This window comes from Haemaphysalis longicornis, unplaced genomic scaffold (assembly GCF_048455015.1).
Source record: "Haemaphysalis longicornis isolate Haplotype H1 unplaced genomic scaffold, Haemaphysalis longicornis Haplotype H1 scaffold_7, whole genome shotgun sequence".
Taxonomy (NCBI): Eukaryota; Metazoa; Arthropoda; class Arachnida; order Ixodida; family Ixodidae; genus Haemaphysalis; species Haemaphysalis longicornis.
In genome coordinates, this window is record NW_027526422.1 from 144,474,758 (window position 1) to 144,487,813 (window position 13,056).

Sequence of the window (13,056 nt, forward strand, 5' to 3'; positions counted from 1 at the left end):
TTCTCGGCTGCCAGACAGGGCATGCGAGTACGGAAATTTCCCAATGCCGGATTCTGTTGTCCAGCTTCAAGCGGACGGAACGCATATCGCGACGGTGGCAGCCAGGATCGCAAGTATGGTAGCTGTGCGGCGCACTGCATGGTTTATGCATGCCGTCTCGAGAGCGATCTAAAAGGTATGATGCCACCCCAGCCTGTGAAAAATACTGTATATAAGTGTAACAAATTGAAGGGTGAGACTATTGTACCGGCACTTCATATTGTTCCTTCAATGAGTATGTTATTGTCTTTCGCACAGCTGAAATGGTTTCGTGTATGCGCTATTTTTATGTGTCCTAAAGCTACGGATCTAACCCAACCTGCCAAGGCTACTGTGTCGAAGGAATCAAACTGCAGATGCAGTCTCGCAAAAGACCGGAGGAGACCTGTATTCCTTAGTGCCAAGGTTTCGAAAAACAGCTGTGATTAAAGTAAAAGAGAAGTTAGACAAGCGAAGGTAAAGAAAATGGGAAATTTTTTTGCAGGAGGTCGCATCAAACCAGCGCTTGTCAACGCGTAAATGAGGGCTACTTGGTTCGAACAGCGAACTGCGCTAGCCGTGTGTGGTCTCTACATTTGTCCCGTCTTTACCGCGGTACGTAACCATGTTTCACAAACCAGTGCCTTTCAGAACAATGAGAGACATTAACACTGCGCCATGCAACCACACCTGAGAGCGCTAGGCTGGGATGCAGAACTACAAGTCACACAGAGGCCAGTGTGTTAATCAATTAGGAGATATGGCGGCACAATATCTTTACGATGTAATGTACTGGCTGCCGGCACTATATCCCCTTTCTAATTTGAATGATTGCTTAAAAAAAGAGTTCCGGTAGTGCAGGGAAGAGATTCAGAAATATAAAAAATTAATTGATTGCTTCTGAAAAATACAGAGAACTGTGTATTCACAGAAGTAGCATTTGAAACGAAAGCGTCTTTGCACACGTCTGACGTGTTATCTTGGCACCCTGAAGGCAAGCAGACGTTTGGCAGAAGATGAAGATGGAAATGGGCTGTTGTTAGTGTAGTCGTTGCAAACACACTACACAATATTGTCATATGTTGATTTTGGTACCATGAAGCACCAATTCTCTGCATGTATGTCTGCGTGAATTTCTTATTAGGAATTTTTGTCTTAGGTAGTAAGGAACTTTGTCTAGAACCAGGCACAGCTGTCAGACTTGAAAATTTATGAATACCAGCTTTGACGTAAGCACTTGTTCAGCTTGCTAGCATAAACTGAAATCTGCAATGCCTTGTAATCACAACCTGCTGACTGCCTTTCTCGGCACAATTTTGAATAAGTTGGACTGAATGTGGTCAGTAATAGCAATATCACTGAGAGCATGTTGGCTGAACGTGGCATCAGGCGCTCCACTAACACTAGACTGTCATTGAGCGCAGGCTTTGCCAATGACATGACATATTTTCTGCACCTAGGAATGACCCAAATGATAGGTAAGCGCGATATTACTAAACTGTTTTTGCTTCAATGCCAAGCAACATACACAATGCTTCTCACTGCGAAAGTAGGTTCCGAAACCAAACCGAAGAGCGAAGCAAGAAAAGAGAAAGCAAACGAGTTTATTGCACCGTGCTTCTCACATGCTACCGGTTTCAAACCAGCAGCTCTAAGGAGATGTCGTGTGTGCAGTCCCGAGCATCCCAGTATAGTGTATAGACAAGTGTTTTACTGGTTGTACATCCCTGTTTACAGTGTCCTGATTATTTTTCTTCACTTATCTTCCTTGCAGTTCCCAAGGGGTGCTGCTAGCCGGTTTTTTGTGCTTTATTCTAATTTCTTTTCCATTTTTTCTTCTTCAAACATTGTGCTATGCAGAGTGAGCCAAAATTCCCTTCTGTAAAGTGGGGAAGCGCCTACGACTGGCTGCGAGTACATAGTGATTTAGTGCACCAGTTGTGGTAGTGGCCACCAGCTGCAGGAGAAGGGGAGGAAAAGCAGTGGTTTTGCCTCACGATGACGACGCAGAGGTCAGCCATAGAAAGCTTCGCTCCAAAAACTGCTGTTGCATATTGGTAGGCACAGAGATGCGGCGCTTGTAGTTAACCGCAAATTTACTGCCGCAATTCTATGTTCCACTGCAGGCCAAGCTTGTGACATTCATTGAATTCTTTTATTTTGCAGCATATACAAGCACAAAGTATACGGTCGACCCAATAAGCTTGAAAGTGAGCCTGTCAGCCTTCGTTCTCGGGAGATAGAGTAAGCCTGCTGCAGCGAGTCACAACTACATGTGTAGTGCTAGCAAAAATGAAGTAAGCCTGTGTATCCGAAAAACAGTGGCCAAGTGACATTTGTTTACATGTTTTTATCACACAGAGATGAAATGCACACATTCAATAATTCTTTTTCCTGTTTCTTCGCCCACACACAAGCGATGCAGCACCCTGTACAGATATTACATTACCTTCAAGGTTTGGTTAAAGTTACCTTTATTGGGCCTAAACAAATACCTGATAAATGGTATTTAAAATTCAACAAAATGTGCAAAGCTACTCAAATTAAACAATCTAGGGAACCTATATGGAAACGTAATTGAGTTAATGTATTTAGTTTCAATAAGTAGTCGATAGAAAAAGTCTTTTGCAACTCAACAGAGTTAGGCTATCAAGTTTCGATAAGTACTCGATAGAAAAAGTCTTTTGAAACTCAATAAAAAGTTTTAGGCATATTCAATGTAAACTCTATGGTTAACTTTAATAGAAACATATTAGAGTTATTCTATCGAGTTTCAATAACTACTCGATAGGAAAAATCTATTGAAACTCTTTGTCCCATTTCAATTTCCTCACCGTTGTCCCATTTCAATTTCCTCACCGTATTTTCTCACCGTTTGGCATAATAAAAAACAATTCAATTCAATTCAATAAAAACGCGGTGGCCAAATAACTTTTGAAACTCTTTAGGCAGAGTTAATATAAACTTAAAAATAAATCGTTAGGTTATTTCGACAAAATTCAATGACCTTTGAAAACTATCACCATACAATTTTTTGTAAGAAATAGCAGCATGAAACAGCTATAGGTTTCATTCCCGCAATGATGACAGGTTCTTTGTGATTGCCGCAGATTATAATGCGGGCGCCGCAAGACCCAATGCGACGCTTTCGCGTCCCTGGCCTTGCGGATTGGGCTACTGTGTTCCAAGAACAAACGGACCGTTTCGTATTTGTCCGGTAGAATAAAGTTCGATTCATTTGGTTTCATTCCCCGAATTGTTTAAAAAGTATGTTGAATCCCAAATTACAGAAAAACGTGTTTTGTTTGCCGCACTCCACTACATACGTCAGCTTCTCAGCTAATATTTCTTGACAAAGTGGAAGGCACTACTTTGTTTTAATTTTTACTACGCATTCGCCCATACTTATGTAGTTTGGTTTGGGCTCACTAATAACCGTACACTGGAAAGCGAGGGTAACACTCACATTGTAGGTCGTGTAATATCTGCCGTTTGAAGAGCACCAGTAGGGGATGTGTTGGATAGAAAGAAATCATCTTTTGGAAGATCGGTGGTGCACACTGTAATCTCTGGCTTTTGTTTGGCAACAGCAACATGTCGGGAAGTATTGCCATCGTCATCCTGGGGAAAAAAGACGTTACACAATATTATAAAAAATCACTCTCGGGGAATCTGGATTCGAACACATATATTTCTGTTTGGAGTATGAAGTGGTAACTTCACATTCCAATAACAAGTTCGAATCTTTTAAGTTGATGTCTCAGAAAAAGTATCCAGGAAGGGTATATTTCCAATTGCAAGAAAAAACCCTCCTGGTTGACCAGAGAAACGAAAACTATGAAATGCCACGAGAAGACTCTAAATTCACGGTTATATACTGAATATATACTGAATATATATACTGAATATACTGAACGGAGGGGCGAACAAGCTGCTAGGTAGCCCAGACAATCAATCAATCAACTTACTTACAGCGTGAAACAACCTGCAGTGCAATAAGGAGTGCGACAAATTATCGTACCATCACAATAGTAACCACCCAAGGGATAGGTAACGCCCAACCCAATACATCTACCCCTGTAGCCCCTCAGGCCTTGCATAGGGAAGGTGACATAGGCGGTGAATAATGAGACTCATGCAACAAACCAACTGAGTAAGTCAATCTTCTTACTACCCAGTTCCGCTTTAGGGCAGCGCAATTTACCACATATGTAGAAATGCAGTTGTAACACGCAATAATTGCTTCACACAGAGAATTCCTATGGTGCATCAGCGGTTCATTTAGCTAGCACATAAAAATCATCGATCGGCTTTATATTCAAGCCGTTTGACACTCTTTGTATGATTATCACGAGAACTTCAGGCCGCTGTAGGGCCGATTAGAAGAATACTTGATTTCACAAAACTTTTGGGAGACACTTTATTAAGCGCTCTCTGGTCTAAGGGTCTGTAGTGGCACCCAGCTTGAGCCGAGTGGCGACTTCGGTAGCTCTGTTGACCACAGCGGTTTGCACCTCTTGGTCTGTGCTCCCCAGCACCTTCTCCCACCCACTGCTCTTCACAAGTAATTGAAAGGAACGGGTGTTTAGAAGACCCATCTGCTGTTTGCAGACCTGGTTAACCTAGAGATAAAACAGGTGCAATAGCTCAAGCAAGAGGAAATACTTCGAAGCGAGAATTCAATGAGTGGGGTGAAATTTACAACCTAAATGTTTAAGGATGGCAACGTTAGCGCTCTTTCAAAAATAGCAGACAACCACATAATGATGGCTGCATTGATGTAAAGAGACACCTTCCAAGCCTACGTTGTAAGAAGTTCTTACGTCTACAGTTCTACAGTGTTTGGACTAGTAATGAAGCTGTTGCCGCTGTCTAAGGGCACATTTTGTGTCGTATGCTCATGGGTAGTGCTATGTGCATACCCAACCCAATTTGCATGGCAGAAGTTTCAGGAGTGCGGATATTCTTTACCAGAAACGCATGAGATGGCTCAGTAGTCACTGGACAGCATATTTTACTGATGGACGTTGTGGCTCTTCTTATTTCGCAAAATTATTGGAAGTAATGTGGGTGTTACGCTAAATAGATCCTACAATTTGCGATCGTAGAATTGTTATACTGGCAATGTGTTGCTCTTTTAACGACGAGTGCTCTGACACTAGGCTTGCGAATGATCACTACACGCGTCAACCAACTTCAGCACCACTGGTTAGCCTTTTTAACGTGTTTAACCGAAACAAGTACTCGCCTGCTAAAAACATGTCTCACGGCAAAGTATTACTTCTTTAGTGGTAGCATGAATAATTCATATAGTTTGTCATGGTAACGTCCACTCATTCGGCTGAAATTGCCTCGATACGAACAGTCTTGGTCAAAAGGAGAAGCGTCGTGTATGTTTAAAATACAAAAGTGGTGAATAATTTCACTCACGTACTACATATCCCGTTTTGTCACAGTGACTACTAAGAGTTTCCAAAAAGCGTTTCCCCCCAAAAAAACAGACAAAGCAATAGTGCCTCAAGGGACAGAGAATATTTTGAAACAATTTACGCCATTTATTTAATACAGGTAATTCATGGATCATTACATTTACCCAACTCATTATCATTAAGAAAAAAACACTGGCGATTTATCCACTGTAGTGGACAAATTATGCAGCAGGGTTCATGGGAGTAAGGCCGGTGCTTTTTTTTTAATATTGGTGCATGATAGATTCCAGAAACTGGATATGCCTAGCAAGGCTATATCTTTTTCAGGAACCCATGTATGTTCGCTGCGGGAAGAAAGCCTCTACCTCTTTGTCCAAATGGCTTCGACTTAGCGCACCCTAGTCACTTCGTTTCTCAACGTTTTCTCATTTTAAAGTTTAATCCTGTAATGGACTTTATCTGCATGTAACTCTGCCTACCAGCTGTAGGTTTGCTAACCCGGCGGACCAACCGTGTTATGTTCCCCGCATTCCAAAAAGCCAGTCAGCGTTTCGTAATGTCAGCTAGCATGTGTCCTATCTGAATTTGTTCTTTAACAATATACGCGCGTTTCTTATCGTGTCCATGAATTTCTTGTGTCTGCCATCGTCCAATAATATTGTGACCGTTTCCTTTATGTGCTGTCCTTCTATGTTTCATTACCGCAATATATATGGGGAAGAAACGTATTTTTGTGCACTGCATATTGGCCCATAATATTCGGAAGTACTGTTAACCTTGAGACGCCAAAACCTTTTAAACAGCATAAATTTACTTCCTAATTATGACTTTCTTTTGCTTCCTCGAAATCCAGAGTATCAATTACCCGTTTACCAATTACTTTGTAAAATAACATACATGCAGCGGAGGCTAAGCGAATAATTCTGAAGAGTTTTCACACATTCTACGTAAGGACAAAAGCTTCGTTCGTCTGTTCGAGGCTCATGGTACAACTTTCTTTTCTCGTTCAGGCAATCAGATATTATGTAGTGGGCTTTTACAACACAACCTCCGTGGCATTTCTTATAAGAGCAAGTCCTATTCTACGGTCTTCGGCAGGTTTCGCTGTCTCCATACCCTTAAGTGCGTTTTGTAGGTCATCTTGAGTGGCTTTTGGGATTCGCGAAGAGAGAGAGAGAGGGAGACAACTTCATTTTTGTCCAGTTGTTTGTAAGGCGTCCTTCTTCCTAAACGGCGCCGAGCAGCCCTTGGACCCTGGCGCCGTTTCCAGCCAACAGGACGGCCCAGAGTTGGTCTTTTGGGTCAGAGATGAGCAGTGGGGTCTCCCACTGCTCGTCATTCGCGATTTTACAGCCTTCTTGGGTCTCCTGAAGACAAGCCCATAGTATATGTGACAGGTCCACCCGTCCTTACATAATTCGCACATGCCTGAATATTGGCCAGGGTAGTAATGACTGTATGCCACGGGGTTTGGGTATGTATTCGTTTGGAGGAGACACCAGACCACCGAGTGTCTTTTGTTTAGGGATGGATGATCCGGAGGATAACGGGTCCATTCGAATCTGTAATGATTAGTACGTTCGCTGCATAAGACCATGCGGTCTCTTCCCGACCTCCGCGGAGGCTGCTCGGCGGCTCGGCATGCGAGTTCTCGAGTCGTGTTGGGAGCTGCCGCGTTGCCCGGGAGGGAAAAGTGAGCAGGTGGCCAAAAAATTTGGACTTTTCTCTGGTCTCGAAAATTTAGCAGAATGCGTCGGGCCCCTGGCGATATGCGCCCTTTAATAAAATTTTGAACTGCCGTTTTCGAGTCAATTATTATTTCTTTAGCTGTCGCAGAGGCTATCGCAAGTGCGATAGCGCATTCCTCGGCTGTCTCGGATTCCGCGCTTACGACCGTTCCGCAACAGGTGTATTTACCTTCACGGTCTACTGCTGTGATTGACAAGGCATCACACGTGGCATATTTGTCCGCGTCGGCGTAGATCACGTCCCTAGAATTTAGAGACCTTTTCTTAATGGCTTTGGCTCACTCATTCCGCGTTCCCTCGTGTTCCGCGTGCAGATTCTTGGTAACGGAAGTATTTTGGCACACTCGCGTATTTTCTGAAGAATGTCTACCTTGGTTCTTTATTGGGCCGCGTTGTTAGTTCCGAAGGAGTCGAGTATGTGCCTTCCCATTTCGCTGTGTGTAAGTCTTTCGTATTGTGCCACTGTGTGGGCTTCTTAAAGCTCTTCCATCCTATTGTGAATTCCTAGAGCTAGTAATCGTTCGTTAGCCGTACAGGTAGGTTACTAGAGCAGAGTGCCCATCAAACGATGAGACTCATCTCGAGGATCGCCAACAGGAATCACAGATTGTAGGAGGCGAACCTCATAAAATTAGTGCAGGCTTTTGTCGTCAGTCGTATAGTATACGTTATTTCGTACGTGAACTTGCAAGTCACTGAAAAGGCTAAAATCGAGCGTGTCATTAGAGGGACATACAAGGAAACCCTCGGGTTACTTACCGGTACGGGATTCGCGAAATCATCTTTTTTTACGGTACTCCTTCTGGTCGAATACTGTGTATGTACAACTTGAAATAAAATTTCTCTGCTGCATTCATTATCTTGTCTGCGTTTTCATCGTGGCAACCCTTTAATTTCTGCTTTCATATATTCCATCTTCGCCAAGCGACAAGTGCTCTTTAGCTTCCTTCCGTCATAGTCCTTAAGTAGCTGATGTTCAATCTTTGTCATACTTTCTTATAAGTGTTACCAATCGTACCTCCGGTAATTTATTGTGACCGGTCTGGCAATCAGGTTGGCATCACCACTGTTGAAACTTTCACCTTTCTCAGTTTGCCGATAAGCTCTCTTTTTATAACACCTTTTTTAGAGGTTCTCCTCCTCCATAGATGCCAGGGACAGCTGGCGCTGAGATTGTCGTTGTTGCCTTTATATTCTGTATACCTACGTTATCTAACTTACTTCTCACGAACACACATTATTTCAGACGGGGTATTTATTTTTCACGCTCTGTATCCGTACTCAGTGTGGTAAACATAAATTTTGAAAAGCTAGTTTTGTTGCAACGGCGGGTTTACATAGATTCTAATAACATTATAAATGATTTCCAGCATGGGTTAGGCAAAATAGGTGCACGTCGACAGCGGTCGTAGAAACGATACAAGCAATACGAACATCTTTACATTCCAATGAAATAGCAGATGGAATTTTCTTAGACCTCCAGAAAGCCTTCGATACGGTGTTGATTCAGTTTTGTTACAAAAATTACAAAAGTACGGCATGCGTGGACCGGCTTTTTCACAATCTTTTCACGAGTTACTTAGATAACAGAAAACAGTTTGTTTGTCTGGACAATATTTGCTCTTGACACATGACTGTAAAAACCGGAGTACCACAGTGATCAGTGCTAGGACCAGTGTTGTTTCTCTTTATATTATTACATTCCGAACATTCTAACCTGTTCTAGGGCTGTATCGTATGCTGATGATACTGTCATACTTTTTACAGGCAAAACCTTCTAAAAGGTTTAACATTATAATCAGAAATTAGTAAGAATTTCCTCTTGGTTCAAAGCAAATAAACTATCAATGGTGCAAAAAGTAAATATAATATTTTCACTTGAAGTAAAAACTTAGGCGAACGAACATTGAAAGTTTTCATATATAACTTTGAGTTAGAACAAGCTAATACAATCAAGTACTTGGGTGTTACACTTGATTGTCATTTGAACTGGAAAACCCACATAAATAACGTGTGTTATTTATTGCTAAGAACTAGGGTGTACTTTGACCAGTCCACGTTAAACATTATTTATTTTTCTCGGTTTCATTCCCACATGACATATTGCTTACATTTACATTGCGTAAGTTTTACATTTCTTCAGTATACATTTCAAACTTTACATTTACATTTACAGTTACATTAAACTTTACATTTAAAACATTTACGCTTACATTGCTTAAGTTGACATTTAAAACTTACCTCGATCCTGTGTTTAAACTACAGAAAAGAGCACCTTTTATCACCTTTTCCCAGTTCCACACTCCTAGTGAAATATTGTTTCGTGACGTCCAGATGTTCCCCCTAAAGCTTGTTTCCGAAATGAAAATTGGAAACACTGGCGCTGTTAATCAGGTGGCTGAGGCCTCTGTCAGGCCACTTTGGCCTTTAGTCTCAGCCTCACATTGGTTTTTGCCAAGAAATAAAAAATAAATCAAATCGAAAGATCCTCCATAATAATCGCGCATTGTCACTAAATTTATTTATTATTCCAACCAGCAGTACTAGGCATGCCAATATGTAAACTTTAACCTGCCGATAACTCGTAATACCTACGGCGAACCATTAATTCAAAACTTTAGTGCAAAATCTGGACCAGGGTACCCCTTGAAATAAAGATGGTTAACAATTTTATTTTTTTTATGAAAATGTTGTATCGTTCGAAGCCAGGCTGAAGGAAGCACCGATATAAATGGCAAGAAGGCATCGTGGACAGGCACCAGGTTGCTGCGTGAAAATACACTTCTGGAAAAGGTTTAGGTTAACTTTAATTGTATGGTTCCGATCTCTTAAGCGGCTATTCCTGCAGATATGCATCGAGGTTTGTGTTGCTGTGTACTCTGTTTTTGTGGCTCTTAGGTCTGTACATGTAGACGTGTATCTGTGTCTACATACACGCTGAATGTATTTATTGAAGAAAAGGGTACTGTAAAGTATTTTTTATTAAACACTGAACGTCGTCATAAGATACAAATGTGTAACAGTGTATATTTTGTTTTCACTGGATTGACTGATATTGGGGTTTATTTTCTTCACTCGCGGCTTATGAGTGCCTTTGCCTAATGTGTTTACACACTCTGCATACACTAAGTATTGTACTTGTTTCTCTGAATAGTTAATTTTGTTTTCCCTGCTATCTATCTTTATCTGGTCCTCAACTAGATTCAGATATTACCCAACATGTTGTTGCATATTTGGAATGCGGAAAATTATCTAATAAATATCAAATGAAATGAAAAATGATACCTCTGTATTTATATTGTACTTGCTCGTATTTTTTGCTTTAGTTTTCGTTTGTCTTTTGGCCGGAATGGCTCCGACTGGGTTTTTTTCTGCTATACCGTGTTTGCGTAAAGTTGTTATCTATTTCCGCGTGATATACGTTAGCCATAAGGCCGGAACACACTAAATCCTCTCTAGAAGCAGGGTCCTACGCGGATGGTATGCACCTGTCCTACACAATTGCCATCATGTTCAGGGGTCAGCCATTATCATACCAGTTTTACTTTTATAATTTGCAGTTTTATAAATTTTGCAACGGGGCACATTAGCTCTTCAAAGCTCCTGATTGGGCCAATCTATTCACAGTCGCTGGTGTGTTCACCTTTTAAGTGATATATATATATATATATATATATATATATATATATATATATATATATATATATATATATATATATATATATATATATATATGTATGTATATATATATATATATATATATATATACATATATATATATATATAGAAAATCAGGGTTGGCAGTCAAGAAAACCTCGGAAAGCAAAGGGGAGGTTGTGGTGGGTCATAGAAAGAGATGAAGAATTTTTTGAGTCGAAAAAAAACGCGGTGAAAAATGCCCGCCGGGTGGGATCCGAACCCACGAACTCCAGAACATGTCTGGTGCGATAACCACTACGCTACCGGCGGGGCTGTTTCCCCAGCACTTTATCGGGTATTTAATGTTAAGGTATTTTTGTTTCCTGCACTTGGGGGTGGTAGCCAGCGCCACTCGGACTACTCGGGGTGAAGGGGTCCTTCTTTTTAACCCCCGGGCCGTGACTCGAGCGTCTACGACATGTCGAGAGTGGTCGACCAGCGTTAAATCCTCTTAAGCTTCCTTTGGCACCAAGACTGCCAGAACAGAGGCCCTCGCTAAGCGTGTAGCGAATCAGAAAATCGGAAATGAGAGGCTCCGTGAAATAAGACAGAAAATAAGGGTTGGAAGTCAAGAAAACCTCGGAAAGCAAAGGGCAGGTTGTGGTGGGTCATAGAAAGAGATGAAGAATTTTTTGAGTCGAAAAAAACGTGGTGAAAAATGCCCGCCGGGTGGGATCCGAACCCACGAACTCCAGAATACCGGTCTGGTGCGATAACCACGCTACCGGCGTGGCTGTTTCCCAAGCACTTTCTCGGGTATTTTATGTTAAGGTATTTTTGTTTCCTGCACTTGGGAGTGGTATCCAGTGCCACTCGGACTACTCCGGGTGAAGGGGACCTTCTTTTTAAACTCCGGGCCATGACCCGGGCCGGGACTATATATATAGCGAATCAGAATAGGAAATGAGGGGCTCGTTGAAAATACGACAGAAATAAGGGTTGGAAGTCATGAAAACCTCGGAAAGTAAAGAGGAGGATATGGTAGATCATTGAAACAGATAAAGAATTTAGAAAGAAAGAAAGTGCAGGAAAAAATGCCCGCCAGGTGGGATCCGAACCCACGACCTCCAGAATACCAGTCCGGTGCGATAACCACTACGCTACCGGCGGGGGTATTTTTCCCCTCCACTTTCTGGGGTATTTATGTCAATGTAATTTTTTCCTGTGCTTGGGGGCGGTAGCCAGCGTCACTCCGACTTCTCGGGTTGAAGAAGACCTTCTTTTTAACCACCGGGCCATGAATCGAGTGTCTACGACATTTCGAGAGTGGTCGACCACCTTTGAATCCTCTTAGCTACTTTTGGCACCAAGACTGCCAGAACAAAGGCTCTCGCTATACATATACCGAATCGAGTGTAGCTACTCATGTAGCGACACACGAGTCACGGCTCAGGGGCTAAAAAGAAAGTCCCCTTCACCCCGAATAGTCCGAGTCAAGCGGGCTACCACCCCCAAATGCAGAAAACAAAATATACCTTAACATAAATACCTCATAAAGTGGTGGGGAAACAGCCCCAGGGGTAGCATAGCGCTTATCTCCCCAGACCGGTATTCTGTAGGTAGTGGGTTCAGATCCCACCCACCGTGCATTTTTTCACCACTTTCTTTCTGACTCAAAAATTCTTCATCTCTTTCTATGACCTCACGGATTCCCCCCTTTGCTTTCCAAGGTTTTCTTGACTGCCAACCCTTATCCTGTCTTAGTACACTGAGGCCCTCATTTCCTATTTCTGATTCCCTACTTGCATAGCCAGGGCCTCTGTTCTGGCAATCTTGGTGCCAAAGGTAGCTTACGAGAGTTCAACACTGGTTGACTACTCTCGACATGTCGTAGACACTCGAATCACGGCCCGGGGGCTACAAAGAAGGTCCCCTTCACCCCGAGTAGTCAGAGTGGCGCTGGCTACCACCCCTAAGGGCAGGAAACAAACAATACCTTAACAAAAAGAGCCGCGAAAGTGGTGGGGAAACATCCCCACCAATACCGTAGTGGTTATCGTACCAGACCGGCATTCTGGAGGCGGTGGGTTCGGAACCCACCTGGCGGGAATTTTTTAACCACTTTCTTTCTGACTCAAAAAAATTCTTCATGACTTTCTATGACATAACGCATTCCCACCTTTGCTTTCCGAGGTGTTCTTGACTGCCAACCATGATTCTGT

At 42.3% G+C, this 13,056-nt stretch overlaps 1 protein-coding gene across 3 annotated transcripts in view; it reads right to left on the reverse strand.

Moving 5' to 3' along the window:
• LOC144147096 (uncharacterized) overlaps positions 1-13,056 on the reverse strand; it is a 393,394-nt gene that overhangs the window by 150,238 nt on the left and 230,100 nt on the right. For all 3 annotated transcript variants that reach the window (XM_077679154.1, XM_077679153.1, XM_077679155.1), the window contains one exon: positions 3,485-3,639. In XM_077679154.1, the coding sequence (XP_077535280.1) occupies positions 3,485-3,639 (155 nt within the window). The remainder of the gene's footprint in view (positions 1-3,484; positions 3,640-13,056) is intronic.